General features: G+C 45.1%; 6 protein-coding genes across 8 annotated transcripts; 3 read left to right on the top strand and 3 right to left on the bottom strand.

The window, feature by feature from the left end:
- Positions 1-2,964: 2,964 nt before the first annotated feature.
- Positions 2,965-7,977, top strand: su(r) (suppressor of rudimentary). The gene is made up of 5 exons (NM_167182.2): positions 2,965-3,165; positions 4,589-4,652; positions 4,712-7,516; positions 7,575-7,732; positions 7,807-7,977. Exons 2-5 carry the CDS (start codon positions 4,608-4,610, stop codon positions 7,892-7,894), a joined length of 3,096 nt encoding a protein of 1,031 aa, NP_727320.1. The 5' UTR covers positions 2,965-3,165; positions 4,589-4,607; the 3' UTR covers positions 7,895-7,977.
- Positions 7,978-8,370: 393 nt separating this feature from the next.
- Positions 8,371-10,035, top strand: CG12118 (uncharacterized protein). Of its 2 annotated transcripts, none has more exons than NM_176720.2 (3): positions 8,371-8,589; positions 8,666-9,234; positions 9,564-10,035. In NM_176720.2, exons 2-3 carry the CDS (start codon positions 8,683-8,685, stop codon positions 9,864-9,866), a joined length of 855 nt encoding a protein of 284 aa, NP_788893.1. In that variant the 5' UTR covers positions 8,371-8,589; positions 8,666-8,682; the 3' UTR covers positions 9,867-10,035. The 2 variants fall into 2 exon arrangements, with proteins under 2 accessions (NP_788893.1, NP_572537.1); NM_132309.3 differs by having other exon boundaries at positions 8,649-9,234.
- Positions 9,452-10,887, bottom strand: CG12106 (uncharacterized protein). Its single transcript, NM_132308.2, has 2 exons — positions 10,578-10,887; positions 9,452-10,513 (listed from the first exon to the last, which is right to left on the bottom strand). The coding sequence occupies exons 1-2, from the start codon at positions 10,747-10,749 to the stop codon at positions 10,050-10,052; spliced, it is 636 nt and encodes a 211-aa protein (NP_572536.1). The 5' UTR covers positions 10,750-10,887; the 3' UTR covers positions 9,452-10,049.
- A 277-nt stretch (positions 10,888-11,164) lies between these two features.
- Positions 11,165-12,116, bottom strand: CG12056 (uncharacterized protein). The gene has a single exon (NM_132307.4). The coding sequence runs from the start codon at positions 12,091-12,093 to the stop codon at positions 11,230-11,232; it is 864 nt and encodes a 287-aa protein (NP_572535.1). The 5' UTR covers positions 12,094-12,116; the 3' UTR covers positions 11,165-11,229.
- A 120-nt stretch (positions 12,117-12,236) lies between these two features.
- CG12057 (uncharacterized protein) lies at positions 12,237-13,128 on the bottom strand. 2 transcript variants are annotated; one of them, NM_001272450.1, is made up of 2 exons: positions 12,441-13,128; positions 12,237-12,348 (listed from the first exon to the last, which is right to left on the bottom strand). In NM_001272450.1, exon 1 carries the CDS (start codon positions 13,098-13,100, stop codon positions 12,441-12,443), a length of 660 nt encoding a protein of 219 aa, NP_001259379.1. In that variant the 5' UTR covers positions 13,101-13,128; the 3' UTR covers positions 12,237-12,348. The 2 variants fall into 2 exon arrangements, with proteins under 2 accessions (NP_001259379.1, NP_572534.1); NM_132306.3 differs by having other exon boundaries at positions 12,237-13,128.
- Positions 13,129-14,179: 1,051 nt separating this feature from the next.
- On the top strand, positions 14,180-15,459 carry CG12115 (uncharacterized protein). The gene is made up of 2 exons (NM_132305.2): positions 14,180-14,245; positions 14,657-15,459. Exons 1-2 carry the CDS (start codon positions 14,204-14,206, stop codon positions 15,404-15,406), a joined length of 792 nt encoding a protein of 263 aa, NP_572533.1. The 5' UTR covers positions 14,180-14,203; the 3' UTR covers positions 15,407-15,459.
- Position 15,460: the final 1 nt, after the last annotated feature.

Here is a 15,460-nt window from a genome sequence, read left to right as displayed (position 1 = left end):
GAGATCTGATGGGATGCTTAATGAGTTGGATGGGTGGGTGGGGTGTATGGGCAGTCAGTCGGTGCCACATTGATTAATTGCACGCGTTTTCCATTCCCAAACACGACATTTGTCTGCACCAGAAATACCCTATAGAAAGAGTTGTATGAGAGCATGGTGGAAATGGGACTGGTCTGCTTTCGAAATTGTATCTCAGCCTTTTCAGGAAGTTAATAGTTTGGTTTCGAGTTGATTCAGACAATTGTTTCTAATGTTGTGGCCAAAAAAACTTATAATCGATTGGAAATTTGACTAGGAATTCGTTTTTTCTGTATAACTTGACTCGTAATTACCAATACTAACCATCCATATCATTTTTTAACGGACTTTGTAAAATTTATTTTTGTCAAAATTTTCGCATTTTTTGTAAGGGGTAACATCATCAAAATTTGCAAAAAATTGACAAAAAATAGAATATCCTTTTTTGAACTCAATTTGATTGGAAATTTAATTACGAGCTCAACGAGGTATGACATTCCATATTCAGACTATTATTTTTAAAGTTGTGGCAAAAAAAACGCTTATTTGATGACCGAAATTCGGAAAAACGGATTTTGCCAAAAAGTTGATATTTACAAACGGAATTTTCGTCATAACTTGGCCAAAAATGCTCATATAGATGTAAGAATAACTGTTTTGAGCAGCTAATTACCACTGCTAACGATCCCTATCACTTTTTGAAGTTTTTAGGAATTTAAATTTTTGGGTCAATTTTCGCATTTTTTGTAAGGGGTAACATCATCAAAATTTGCAAAAAATGTCAAAAAAATAGAATTTCCTTTTTTGGACACAGTTTGATTGGAAATTTAATTACGAGCTCAACGAGGTATGACATTCCATATTTAGACCATTATTTGAAATGTTCTGATAAAAAAACGGATTATTTTTTCGCAAAAAAGGATTATTTTTTCGATATTTTGAAAAAAGTCAATATTTCCGTTTGGTTTTTTTTCTTTGTTGAACTCAGTTTGATATATATTCCATATTTCATATTTGGAAAAGGAATTGTAAATGCCTAAAGTAGTGATCAGTTTTGTGAAGAGCTACTGGGTATCCGGCCAATCGACCCCTGTTTTAGTGAACAATATATTGTAGTTGCGATGGGCGCCATCATCACTCTCCGATCTTCGGCCCTCTGAAGGAATTATACCAAAGTCTGGGATGCCACCCAAATGAGGAATGAGCGATGTGAAAATGGAACTCAGATGCTGTCCGCTCAAATTCTAATTCCTGCAAAAAGTGGCGAAAGTGAATAATGGAATCCGGCAGTCAACACGTTTCGCCCAGACGAAAAACGCATTTGAATTTCGGCATGCATTTTGTAAGTAATTTATTAACCCGCCTGCATTGTGTATTAATTAAGCGTTCTGATTTACTACGCACGGAGTGAGGTTAATCTCTGGCCCCCTGTAGTCCCGAGTTATTTATTTCACTTTAATGGGCAGCCAATGGAGGCTGGCAGGCGTTAGTGGCGCCTTTCCGGGGATTTCGACTAGAAAAGGCTACTGCAAACAACTCATTCATCTGGCCATTCAGCTAGAGATTATCCCAAGTTGATGGCCAATGTCACGGGCCAGTGCCAACTTGGAACTTGGCACTCAGAATGTCTGCGTTTTTATGGCCAATATGATTACAATTTAATGGCAGATAAATCAAGAAAAGCAAATGCTCATGGCCAAAAATAAATGCTAGGAGCACCGGAAACGTATTATATATTTTATAATAAGTTAGCAATCTAAAATGTCTGCAACATTTTAGAAAATAAGCTATTTGTATTCTTTATGTTAAACACAACACTTTAGAATGAGCATTTCAATTAAACGATTGCATACTTCTAGGCCAAGTTTATGTAAAAGCCGCGTTGATAAATAAATCCAAAAGGTAAACTGCCAAAATGCGAACTTCAATTTGATTTGATTTCAAAAATTATCCAAATGAAGCTTATAAATGTTTAGCTTTTAACAAATATGCTGGTATATTTATCAAAAATTTTATGAAAGAATAACGATATATATATAATACAAATCCTCTAAAATAGCATTCTTTTGGGCTGTGATTATATGAATGAACTGATGTAATGTGCTACAGCAAAATCTCCAAAGTGAAACTACCTGATATTCAACTAATTAATATTTATTTGCAAACTTCTATCATTCTGCAAAATGTAACATCTAATCATTCAGTAAATAATCTTTATCTGAACTAAGAAAACTGAAGAAATAATATTCATATTATTATATTTTTAGTACCATTGCAATTATTAAAGCATCTATTTGAAATTCTGTAGAAGTTCGCTCAACTGAATACTTACTGTAGTAAATTGTAAGGTTGATTCAATCGAAACTGAGAGCGAAGAGTGTACAAACAAAACTAAGGCGATCGAATAGCACACCCTGAAATACTTTATCTACACTAAGAAAAGTTCGAAAAGATACCATCTTAGAGATAAAATTGGGATAGTGATAAAATCAAATGGAAAATATAAAAAAATTTGATAAAAAATAAACCTCTTAGATACTTTTACGAGATTGAGTTTTAAATTCATAATATATAATCTTATGTAATAAATATATAAGATCTTATCTCGTTATGATTTGCGTGTTTTTCTCAGTGTTCAACAACGTTAACAACTAGACAACAATGTTTTTGCAAAGACATACCAGACGAGAACTATATATATATATATGGATTGTTTTGAGAAAATAATAAAGATATACTATTACTTACTAGCCCAGCAACTTAACTTCATATTGTTATCTCATTGCGACTCTAAAGCTATTGTGTGTAAAATCTGATAAAGACCCCCCCCCCCCCCCCCATTTGGGAGCTAGGCTACGCCCCTGTGAAATGGGAAGACCGACGTCGGCAGCGACGCCGACTGCGACGCAAAACCGAGTTAACGACGATTTGGAAATCGGTTTCCAAGAGCATTTTCAATTGGGCGTTTCCAGTGTGAAGACCAATTCGAATTTTTCGTGTTTTTTTTTTTAGTCGCCAAACCGTCGCCAGTCGATTTTCACTCCAGCTAGTGAATAGCTATTATTATTATTTTTTTTCGCTGTGCTAATCTAAAGATTCTAATAAAAAAAAGTGTTCATAAATTAGCTAATAACGTTCCTTCGATCGGTATGTATTGCGGCCACCAATCTTGGCTAAATGAGCAAAAAGAAAAAAAATTGAAAAAAACATCTAACAATCAAACGAAACGAAACCCAATTTAAGCATAAGCAGCAGCTCGAATTCTGAACTTGTTTTTCGCATTTCGCCATTAGCATATAGCATATACATATGTACCTACGTATAATGAAAACATATTCAAAAACTTGCCGGACCACGAAGCCAAACTGATAATGAACAAACAGCAGCTGGGGGCTTCAACTATTATGACAAAAACGAAAAAAACAAAATACATCTATAAAAATTCTTAATCAGCGCGCTAGAGTGTGCGCGAGAGCGAGAGGGCGCGCGGCGCCGAGGGAGATAGCGCGTGTTACAAAATATTAATTGAATTGAATTCGATTGAAGGTCTTGTAAAGCAAAGCTCCACGTTTGTGTGATTAAAATAGTTATGGCTATTCACAAAAAGCCAAGTAATTGGTAATGTGAGAATGGTTAATATGTAAAACAACTTTATTATCGTTTATAATTAGGCAATAGCTAACAGTCGGTTTACTTACCATTATTAATTCACTGTGCTAATAGATAATGAATAATGTTTACTTTGTATTAAGCACATGCTTAGAAGATACAGCTAAAGGCATACAAAACAACTTCCGCCGTCGATTTGCAACGGTGACAGTTTTTTTTTATTAAATGCGTATTACTTTACAAAGTTTCTGGCATTTGGTTCATAATATAATAATAATAATAATATTTAATAATATAATAATATTTGTGGCAATTCTCAAAGTTAAAAGGAAAAGCAACTGTAAATAGAATATGTATTTCGAAGTTAGTTTATTACTTCTTCTAAGCTGAGATACATTTAATAGATACATTTACGCCAGCTTGAGATACTTAACCTACTAGATACTTAAATGAAATCGAAAGCAGAACTTCCGAATCGAGTGCTTGCCCCATTATCGCTAAAAAAAAAAGAAGCGAAACGGGCCCCCCCGATCGTAACCTTCGCCGGTTTCTAATCTTTCCTCTTCGTGGGGTGGCACCATTTATTTTTGGGGTTCTGAAACTTTTGGTGGAAAAACAGCAGATACAGAAACGTATAGAAAACCGGGTGGTGCCAATATGCGTGCCATCATAAAGCCATCATAATCTCCGCTAGCCGTCGCAGCCTTGACTGATATGATGATAACGCCCTCATACATAAGATGATAAGACCAATGGTGTGGCATTAGTGCACTTAGATACAGCGTCTTGTCCAGGATCGATTTGGATTTCGAGTGGGGCAGCGATAAGACGACTGGGAGTCACCATTCGCGATTAGGGTATTCTGGCTGCGATGCGATAGGGATAGGGTAGTTCGCCGATCTGCACGTGGCCATCAACCGCAGTCTGTAATCCATATGTTCCACTTTCACTTCATTAACAGGTGAAACAGTGCCAGCAAGATGAGTCCGCCCCAACTTTTGAGCAAGGACTCCCCAGATATTGAGGTAGGTCCTGGATCATGATTCACTTCCCGTTGATAGTGAAAACCTTTCGTAATTCCTAGGACCTGCTGTCGCTAAATCCGCGAGTGAAGACGCAGTGCTCCGTGGTGCCCACCAAGCAGACGAAGGAGAACAAGAAGCACTGGAAACGCAATGCGGATCACGCTGCTCCGCCGTGCACCACGCTGGCCAACGACTTCTCGGACATCAAGCACACCACATTGTCGGAGCGCGGAGCTCTAGAGGAGGCGGCCAGGTGCCTCAAATGCGCCGATGCTCCGTGCCAAAAGTCCTGTCCCACGCAGCTGGACATCAAGAGCTTCATTACGAGCATTGCGAATAAGAATTTCTATGGCGCCGCCAAGGCGATCTTCTCCGACAATCCGCTGGGTCTGACCTGCGGCATGGTCTGTCCCACCAGCGATCTCTGCGTGGGCGGTTGCAATCTGCAGGCCTCCGAGGCGGGACCGATTAACATTGGTGGCCTCCAGCAGTTCGCCACCGAGGTGTTCAAGAAGATGGGCGTGCGGCAGCGGAGGACACCGCAGGCGGAGGCCAATCCGCTGTCGCAAAAGATCGCCCTCGTGGGCGGCGGACCGGCATCGCTGTCGTGCGCCACCTTCCTGGCCCGTCTGGGCTATCGGGATGTGACCATCTACGAGCGGAGAAGCTATCTGGGTGGCCTGAGTGCCGCTGAAATTCCCCAGTATCGTCTGCCCATCGATGCGGTTAACTTTGAGATCGATTTGGTTCGCGATCTGGGCGTACGCATCGAAACGGGTCGCTCGCTGGGCACCAAGGATTTGACCATCCAGGGACTCCTGTCCACCGGCCATGATGCCGTCTTTGTGGGCATTGGCCTGCCGGAACCGAAGCTGAATCCCATTTTCGCTGGCCTTCAGCCCAGCAATGGTTTCTACACCTCGAAAAACTTCCTGCCCTTGGTGTCGGATGGCTCGAAACCGGGTTTGTGCGCCTGCAAGGCAGCGGCCGGTTTACCCAAGCTCCATGGCAATGTCATCGTTTTGGGTGCCGGTGATACGGCCTTCGATTGCGCCACTTCGGCGCTGAGATGTGGTGCTAGGCGTGTGTTCGTCGTCTTCCGCAAAGGATCCTCCGGCATTCGTGCTGTGCCCGAAGAGGTGGAGCTGGCGCGTGACGAACGCTGTGAGCTGTTGCCGTACCTGAGTCCACGCAAAGTGATCGTCAAGGATGGCCTGATCACAGCCATGGAATTCTGTCGCACGGAGCAGAACGAAAACGATGAATGGGTGGAGGATGAGGAGCAGACGCAGCGCTTGAAGGCGAACTTTGTGATCTCCGCCTTTGGGTCCGGCCTGGAGGATCAGGATGTCAAGGCGGCACTAGCGCCGTTGCAATTCCGCGGCGAATTGCCCGTGGTGGACAGGGTGACGATGCAGAGCAGTGTGAAACAGGTGTTCCTCGGCGGCGATCTCGCTGGAGTGGCCAACACCACGGTGGAGTCGGTCAATGATGGCAAGGTGGCCGCCTGGAGCATTCATTGTCAACTGCAGGGCCTGCCACTGGACACGCCGGCTGCACTGCCGCTCTTCTATACGGACATCGATGCCGTGGACATATCGGTGGAGATGTGCGGCATCCGGTTCGAGAATCCCTTTGGCCTGGCCTCCGCACCGCCCACCACCAGCACGGCCATGATACGTCGCGCCTTCGAGCAGGGCTGGGGCTTTGTGGTGACCAAGACGTTCGGTCTGGACAAGGATCTGGTCACGAATGTCTCGCCGCGCATCGTCAGGGGCACCACGTCGGGCTACAAGTATGGACCGCAGCAGGGCTGTTTCCTGAACATCGAACTAATCTCGGAGAAGCGGGCCGAGTACTGGCTGAAATCGATTGGAGAACTGAAGCGTGACTTCCCCGAGAAGATCGTGATAGCCAGCATTATGTGCAGCTTCAACGAGGAAGACTGGACGGAGTTGGCCATTAAGGCGGAGCAGTCGGGTGCCGATGCCCTCGAGCTGAATCTATCGTGTCCACATGGCATGGGCGAGCGAGGTATGGGCTTGGCCTGTGGCCAGGATCCCGAGTTGGTGGAGCAGATCTCTCGCTGGGTGCGAAAGGCGGTCAAGCTGCCCTTCTTCATCAAGCTAACGCCAAACATTACGGATATCGTTTCCATTGCGGCGGCCGCAAAGCGGGGAGGAGCCGATGGCGGATCGGCCATCAACACCGTTCAGGGACTGATGGGCCTCAAGGCGGACTCCACCGCCTGGCCGGCGATTGGCAAGGAGCAGCGCACCACTTACGGCGGCGTCTCCGGCAATGCCACTCGTCCGATGGCTCTGAAGGCCATCTCTGATATTGCCAACCGTGTGCCGGGATTCCCCATTCTCGGTATCGGTGGCATCGATTCCGGTGAGGTTGCGCTGCAGTTTATTCATGCGGGCGCCACTGTTCTGCAGATCTGCTCCTCCGTACAGAACCAGGACTTCACCGTCATCGAGGACTATTGCACGGCACTGAAGGCACTGCTCTACCTGAAGGCGAATCCGCCACCAGTCGATGGTCCCTTCTGGGATGGCCAGTCACCACCCACGCCGGTCCATCAGAAGGGCAAGCCCGTTGTCCGTTTGACCGGCGAGGGCAAAGCCACGCTGGGTTTCTTTGGTCCCTACCAGCGGCAGCGCGACATCAAGATGGCCGAGCTGCGAAGTCAGAAGGGAGCTCTTTGGGATGCCGAGCAGGTGAAGGCCACTCCTCCGGCGTCCAATGGAGCACCCAATCCGGCACCAAGAATCAAGGATGTGATCGGAGCAGCGCTAGACAAGATCGGGTCATACAACAAGCTGGATAACAAACAACAGAAGGTGGCGCTCATCGATGATGTGAGTGCTGAGTTATCATTAAAGTATCCAAATTTCTAATTGCATCCGTGCTTTCCAGGACATGTGCATAAACTGCGGAAAGTGCTATATGACCTGCGCCGATTCCGGCTACCAGGCCATCGAATTCGACAAGGACACCCACATTCCGCACGTGAACGACGATTGCACGGGCTGCACACTCTGCGTCTCCGTTTGTCCCATCATCGACTGCATCACGTGGGTTCCTCAATGTCACCAGCATCATATATATACTGGTTAACTAACTATATTATGTATTTATATATTTCCAGCATGGTGCCCAAGAAGATTCCGCACGTGATCAAGCGAGGAGTCGAGGAGAAGATCTTCTACACCCACGCTCTCAGCCAGTGCCAGTAAAAGTCCCTAGTTCTACGCGAAATACCGATAGTAAATTCCAATCTATGTAATTCAATTAAATACAAAACATGTTTCAAAAGCAGAAGATGGCATTCAGTTTTATTTGCTTAAAAATACGAAAGTAGGAAAAATAACTTTAAAAAAATTACTATGTTTATTATATCACTGATGACCAATCCACTTATTTTATAATCATTTTGATTTGAAATTCGTATTTGAAATTGGCGCGCAACTCAAGCTTTTCCCAACTTTATCGATGTCTATCAGCTGATTTTGGAGACCAATTTTTTAGCAAAAAAAAACAAAAATTCTATTAATATATATTGTCTGCGAAATTAACGAACAGTTAAGCTCAAGTAGCAACAACGAAATTTACTTTAATGTTTTGAAATATATATAACATTAATTATTTACCATATTACTTTTCTCATCCCTAATATAGGCGATACTATCGAATGGGATCAGCTGTTTGTCGATATTGAAAATTTTAGTTTAGAAAAACAGAAAAACGGAACGACGTAGGAATCCAGTAGCAGCTGTGCGTCAAAAAAAACTAGTCGTCTCTACTTTCAAATAGGCAATAGATTTAATCTGAAAACAAAATTCAACGTAAAATTCTAAAGCCACATAAAATCCGGCATTATTTGAAAGCGTCTGCAGAGCACAGCACTCCAAATCCAGTTCCGCCATCCAAGGTAAGCACCATTGTCGTCGCATTGCATCTCGCATCCAAAATAGCACTGATTGCCAGCAGATTCTACGCATTTACAGAAGCATATGATATAATAATGTCTCGATCATTGAGTCGCGTATTGGGTACCATCTGGGCGCCATCCCTGTCCATTTCACATACCGTACATCGCGGATCCAACAGACTGAACGACCTACTGAGCACCAAGGTGACCAACACGGCCATCATTCCGGTGGCTAGATACTCCAAGCGAAATGGCCCACCGTCGGATGCCGGCGGATACTTTAAGACCGTCAAGTCGCGGGATCTCGACGACGACGATGAGCTAAATAGTTTGGAGAGTGAGCCCAACTGGGAACTGACCGCCGAAAGAGGCAATCGCTTCTATCTGCCAAATGGCATTGGGCCCGCCTGGCAGGGCGACAGCACCACCGTCGGTCTGCTCGAGCCGCTTGGCCACCTGGTTAACTTTCACAAGGGTCCCAATACGGACAAATCGCGCCTGGAATTCACCTGCTGTAAGTGTCCCCTGCTTATCCGTGTGCCACTCTTGGAGATCTTCCCGGTACCCGTCGTCGCACAGCAGTGCATAAACATCACCATGCTTGTTCTCAGCCACGAAGGAGACATCGAAATGGGCGCTGCCAAGGTGAGAAATCAGTTTTATTCACGCATCCACACTGTAGCGGGAAATCACACTGCAGTGTATTTGGATGAATTGGAGGAATGACCTCGTTATTGCTCTGATCATTTGTTTATATACAATCAAACCAGTTTAGCACGTTGAAAGCTAGGTGGGTTGACCTTCCTTAAGTTTGGCACCCAATTTTAAAGTAAGCCATAACATTTTCAATCATTTGTAATAAGTTTTAGATTTGGGTTGATGAATGAGAATACAGAGAAGTTAGTTTGTTGGTATTTACCTATTATCTAAACGAGTATATCTACATACATAACTAATGCCAACTACCTTTGCAGTTTGTCCTGGCAGCGCGGGAGATGTGCGATCGCCTGCTATCGTACGGCTACTGGGCGGACTTCATGAATCCGTTTAGCGGACGTCCATTCTTTCTACCACGGGAAGGGGCTAATCTATACAGGCTGGACTCACGCTTCCGTGGTCTAAACATGCGGCTTTCGGAACAGAACCGTTGCACAGTGATTTCCGCCGAGAAGAACGACAGCACCCGCTTCTCGGGCACCATCTATAGCACAGCGCCGAATCACTATGGGCAGCTGATGAAGCTGCTTGTGCCGCCGCCGCACAAGGTTGCCCATTGACGCGGATGATCAACGAAGTGGTTGCCATTGGAGTTGGACTCCAAATGATGAAGCCGTAGCCTTTTAAGCGATGATGACTGTGTTAACTGTTTAGGTTTCCTGTTCCGACACTGTATATAGCCGACAATGCTGGTGTTATATGCTGCGAAATATAATCGATAAGAATTTGAAGAGCTTGTTTCCCTAGACCACGGCCATCTGTTGGCAGTGCCGCTCGATCTCCTTGAGACGATTGATTAGCGACTGCAGCTCCTCGGCATTGCAGACAAACTCAACGATGGTCACCCGCTCGCCGCTGCTCTGCCGAAAGTTGCCCAGATTGATGTGGAAGCAGGCCGCGCCCGTGCTGCAGTCCGAGGTGGAAGACTTCACGTCGCACACGATGCGCCACTGGATGTCGGTAATGTGCGGAAAGCTATGGCCTATTTGCAGTTGGCGGAGAATTAGATCCTTGCGGCTGTCCTCGTAAACGCGACTCAGCTCGTCGACGGCAGCTGCATCGAGGTTGAGTTGCTCCAGCTGCTGGCGCAATTGAAGGCCATCCCAGCCGTGCTTGGTGCCCAGGGCGAAGAGGGTGACCACCGCGTACTCGCTCTGTTTGGCGCAGGCGGCGTTCTTGGCATACAGCTCGGGCACCGGAGCAATGGCTGTGGGGGTGTACATATTAGGATTAGGTCTACGCGAAACACCAATTTCCAGCTTCCAACTCACTGGCATCTGGATGGAGCGTCAGTTTCAAGGAATTGGCAATGAGCAGTTTGGTGAGTGGCAGCGAAATGATGGCACCCAGGTTCTTTAAGCCGGCCACCACAGTGGGGGAAATCAGGGCAGTTTGCTCGTCGTCTGTGCTCAGGGCGGAGGAACTTCCCGGCAATGTGTCCATGTGTAATAGTTTAAATTTCTTGGATATTTATTAAAACAAAGCTATATTTATAAAATTAAACCGCTTGTAAACAAGATATGCGCCTAACAGCACAGCTAACGGTCTTAACAGCAGCTTTTAAGTGTGAAATGTTACTGTTAAGGCAGTGCGGCCTCGCTAAAGTTGAAAAGAGAACCAAGTCCCGTTCATTGGTATGTCTATTAAAGGGTATTGATTTACAGATACAACAAATAATATCCAACGATTTAAATAAAGTTGAGCTGTTGATAGCAAATAAATGGTTTGGTTTTACAGATAGAAATAAGTGTGCTCAAGTATTTAGCTTGAATGTCAACATTTCCCAATTGTTGTTGTCGATGTAGCGCAACTAAAAATTTAACAGAAGAGAACCGGAACTAGTTCCGCCAGCCATGTTAACTCCACCTAATAATTTATTGATCCAAATGCACTAATTACTATTTACAAATCCCGGCCCTGCTGCTACACCCTGTAGAAGCACTCCCTGGCCTGTGGCTCGCAATTGTCGTAGGGTTTCAGCATGGCATCACCGTGAGCCACCTTGCCGCCGGCATCGATCTCGTCCAGCTCCGCATCCGGCACACAGGCGCACTGGAAACTCTTGTTGCCGCGACTGTACAGCTTGCGCGGATAACCGATCCAGGAGCGCTCCTTGCCATCGCCACTGGTCGTGGTGCACCAGACGCGAGTGCCGCGCTCCTCGCTCCACTCGATATTGCAGCCGGGATACCGGGCACGCAGCTCCTCCACCTGTCGCTTGGCATCTCGTGCCTGCTCCAGCAGCTCCAGAAACTTATGATGATAGGTGGTCAGGGCGCCCTTCTCATCGTAGAAGCGCCCAATTACCCGTCCCTTGTAGACGTAGTCCTTTTGATAGAAATCCCGCCATCCGGCCAAACCAATCAGGTCGTCCGGCTTTAGGGTTAACACATCGTCGGCCGTTTCCGGATCGTACGTCTCAAAATCACCGGAAATGAAGGATACGGAGGCGTCGCGACCCACGAAGAAGTTGTAGCTGCAGCCGGATCCGTAATGCTTAATGCCGCGGCTCACATCGAAGACGGAACCGAGTAGAGCCAGGTAAAGCGGACGACCCTCTTCCTCGCCATTGAATTTGGCCAACTCGGCCGGTGTAAAGAGCGTGCCGATATCGTCACCAGCTTGGAACGCCAGGGGAATGCTCGCATCCTGCCCAGCTTGGTCCAGGTAGTTGTCCGTTTGGCGACGCAGGAACTGCCTAATCTCTGTGTGATAAATTCCGCCCAGAACGGCTGCCACAACGAAAAGAAATTGAAATTTGAACAGGTGTCGCAGCAATCCGAACATCTTGCCGTTTAACAGTGCGGAACCGAAACTGGTTCCACTTGAAATTGAAACTAGCGTACGGTTAAGGTGACCATGCCAGATAACAGACCGGAAAACCGGTTTGAATTTAAAATTTTGTATTTTCATTCTATGTATAATAATGTAAGTTTTTCGATTAACTCCGTTATTTATTTATACTTTCGTACACAAAAATTGAACTTTAAAATAAATTCTTTCTAAAATGTTAGCACACAAATCACACTGCAACAAGCAACACTGCAAAAAAAAAAAAAATAACTAAATAACATTTGGCATAGAACATGCATAATTTTTATTTGCAGAATCCAGGTAAATAAGTTTGTGTTCACCTAGCGACGACGGTAGACGCAGGCGTCGATGTTGTTGTTCACCTCCTGGAGACCGAGCACCGCCTGCGAGGATGCGGAGTGGGTGCACACATTGCCATCGGCGAAGACGTCCGGGATGCGTTCGCTGGTCGACTGACGGATGGTCTTGATGGAGGAGCGCGCACTGACCAAATAGACGGTGGCCTGGACATAGAACTTGGCCAAGCAGGTCTGCTTCAGCACGGAGTTCTTGTACGAGTTGCATTTGTTGTAGGTGCTGGCCAGGCTGTAGCCACCGTAGACCAGTTGCTGGGTGGCGGCACTCACATCGGAGGCAATTTCGGCGGATGTCTGGGCGGCCACAACGCCGCAGGCGTACAGATCCTCATGGGCGGCATTCACGATGCGGGTGATCTCCTCATCCTCGGCGGCCACGCATTCGGGACTCTCCTCGCGACGCGACTCCACCTGCTCGACGGCTGCCTCCAATTCGTTTTGCGGCTCCAGGACGATCTCTTCGTACTGACTCAACAGTACCTCGCCGGTCGCCTTGCCAATGCTGGTCATCTCATCCACCACGCTGCGCACCTGGGCGTCCAGCTGGCTGGGCATGTCCAGCGGTTGGGCCCATCCACTGGCAACGAAAAGGGTTAGGATAATGGCAACGGTGTATTGCTTCATGTTTGATACTTTAGCTTCTGCTGATGGGGAATTTTTTAGTACAAATCGTATTTATACCCTGGTCATCCAGGAATGGATTATTCGCAGACGGTAATTGGCTAATCTGGATTGGTGGCCATAAATTTATTGCAGCCATTGTAAATCACTCACGGTTTGGTTGGATTAGTGAACTTTACATTCGGACGCTATTCATTGAGTTTAGCGTATTTGGATTTAGATTAAAATTAGAACGATCAAACAAAGAATGTTAAAAACATCATAACAATGGCTTGTATGTACAATGCCACTTAATGAATGAAAAGGGTAGGAACTAAATGTGTAAATACAATTTAATTTATTATTTGTTTACACATTTTTTTTAAACAGCATAAAAGCATATTAAAGTAATCCTTTTATATGATTATATCTTACACCACTTGGTTTATCTGGCAAAAGAAATCAAAGGAAAATCCAGTCAGATATCACAATTAAAAATTTAATATAAAAAAAAAAAAAAACGGTGAACTGGGAACACCCAAAAAAGGCAAACAACATTAACGCGTGTGTGTCTAATGTCTCAAGTGATTCCATAGATTGGATTGCCACTGTTTTCTTTCCTGACTTCGCAATGACTTTTAATCGAGGGCATAAGCAGTCCCATAAATTATATGACATTATCTTCTATAATTATGGCATTATTTAGATGCTTCGATTAGTGCGATTTTGAAGTGGCGAATCCAGTAATAGATGTTTCCTATCGCTCAACGCAATATAATATAATTTGTGATCTTATCGAAAGTCTCCCTCTCTTTTCAGCCCACTTTTCTCTCTCTCTCTCTCTCTCTCTCTCTCTCTCTCTCTCTCTCTCTCTCTCTCTCTCACTCTTTCTTTCTCTCTCTGGAGTCGTTGGGGACAAAAAAAAAGTAAGACGGAAATTATTGCGATTAAAGTTAGCCAAATAATGGGAAATATACCAATTGGCCGATAAAAAAGAACTCTTGAATATATTTTAATTAACTGGGGGCACCGATATGGCAATCTGAATGCGCACCAAGTGTGTCGTCCATCCATATATAAAGTGACTTCGCAGCAAGATCTCGTCTAAATCCATTCAAAAACCAACAATGAGGAGTATTATTTTGGTGTTGTCATTCGCCTTGGCGGCTGTGAGTAGAAAATTAAAGATATATGCCATGTAAAATCCAATAAAAATATAAGTTTTCTAAAAATGAAACAAAACTAACAGTTTTGATTTGGCAAAAAAGAATAGGATTCATTTTATCAAGCCTATCGAAATAACAGATCAACAGTGCGTATGCGCGATATCTGATAAAAACCTTATCGTTTTAATATTGCTCTGCGTTTGAAACATATTTTAGAAAACAGTGATACTACTTTTCGAATATATTTCAAATGCAAACAATAAACTTACGAAAAAATGTATAGTTGCCAAGGAAGATTTTTAAAGTTGGTCCACAGTGCGTATGATTAATGTGATTTGCCATAGTTAGCATTGAAATCCACCAGCGTTTACCACAAAGATATAACAAATCAAATTGAATGCACATGATTTTCAGGTCTCAGCCTTGCAACTGGAGGAGCCAGTGGTTGAACAGGATGTTTCTCTGCAGGAATTGGCCAAGCAACTGGGTCTCGAACTGAATCTGGACTTTGACTTGGGACTGAAACTAGACCTGGTTGACGAGCTGCCCGAGGAGGGCATCCTGGATGTGGACGAGCTCGCCATTCTGGATCGCACGTTGCGCTTGCTCATCGCCGAATCGAAAGCTCTGGCCAAGGAGATCATTCTGCTGACGGAGCGCCAGCTGCTAAAGATCTTCCTGTGGCCAATTAAGGAGCTGGAGAAGCTGGCGGAGGATGTGGAGAGACGGGCATTGGATGCGGGCGAGTGTGCCATCAATGTGACCAGCAGTTCGGCCGATTTGGTGGCATCCACCACACTAGACTTTCTGGGCTGCGCACGCGATGCTGCCGTCACGTCGATCAATCTGGTGCTGGACACCAAGAAGGCGGTGCTCCAACTGACCCTCGATGGCTATCAGCTGTATCAATTGAGAAAAGAATGCAACAGTTACAAGGCTAATAGCATTCGAAAGAAGACATGCAAGGTCAAGTTTACCACCAAGGGCATCCTGTACGTTGCCAATGGACAGGCCTCGTTGCGATACCTGATCAGATTGCGAAAAAGCGTTCCCGCCGTGGCTACCGATGCCACCAGCTGCACCACCAAGTCCACCGAGAATGCCATCCAAGGATTTGACGACCTGAACGCCGCCATCGATGCCTGTGCTGCAAATTTTAAGTGAATGTGAAAAGTGACAAAATAAAAATATAAAAAATGCATCCAAGTTATATGAAGA

This window comes from Drosophila melanogaster, chromosome X, assembly GCF_000001215.4.
Source record: "Drosophila melanogaster chromosome X".
Lineage (NCBI taxonomy): Eukaryota > Metazoa > Arthropoda > Insecta > Diptera > Drosophilidae > Drosophila > Drosophila melanogaster.
The sequence above is the reverse complement of the archived record's forward strand: the minus strand, read 5'-3'. Positions and strand labels throughout refer to the sequence as shown.

Bases quoted from the DNA above. Each gene is read 5' to 3' on its own strand.
- CG12118 (NM_176720.2), top strand. From the start codon at position 8,683: ATGTCTCGATCATTGAGTCGCGTATTGGGTACCATCTGGGCGCCATCC. The intron at 9,235-9,563 runs GTGAGAAATCAG...CTACCTTTGCAG, and splicing joins TCGAAATGGGCGCTGCCAAG to TTTGTCCTGGCAGCGCGGGA.
- CG12106 (NM_132308.2), bottom strand. From the start codon at position 10,749: ATGGACACATTGCCGGGAAGTTCCTCCGCCCTGAGCACAGACGACGAG. The intron at 10,514-10,577 runs GTGAGTTGGAAG...ACACCCCCACAG, and splicing joins GACGCTCCATCCAGATGCCA to CCATTGCTCCGGTGCCCGAG.
- CG12056 (NM_132307.4), bottom strand. From the start codon at position 12,093: ATGTTCGGATTGCTGCGACACCTGTTCAAATTTCAATTTCTTTTCGTT.
- CG12057 (NM_132306.3), bottom strand. From the start codon at position 13,100: ATGAAGCAATACACCGTTGCCATTATCCTAACCCTTTTCGTTGCCAGT.
- CG12115 (NM_132305.2), top strand. From the start codon at position 14,204: ATGAGGAGTATTATTTTGGTGTTGTCATTCGCCTTGGCGGCT. The intron at 14,246-14,656 runs GTGAGTAGAAAA...CATGATTTTCAG, and splicing joins TGTCATTCGCCTTGGCGGCT to GTCTCAGCCTTGCAACTGGA.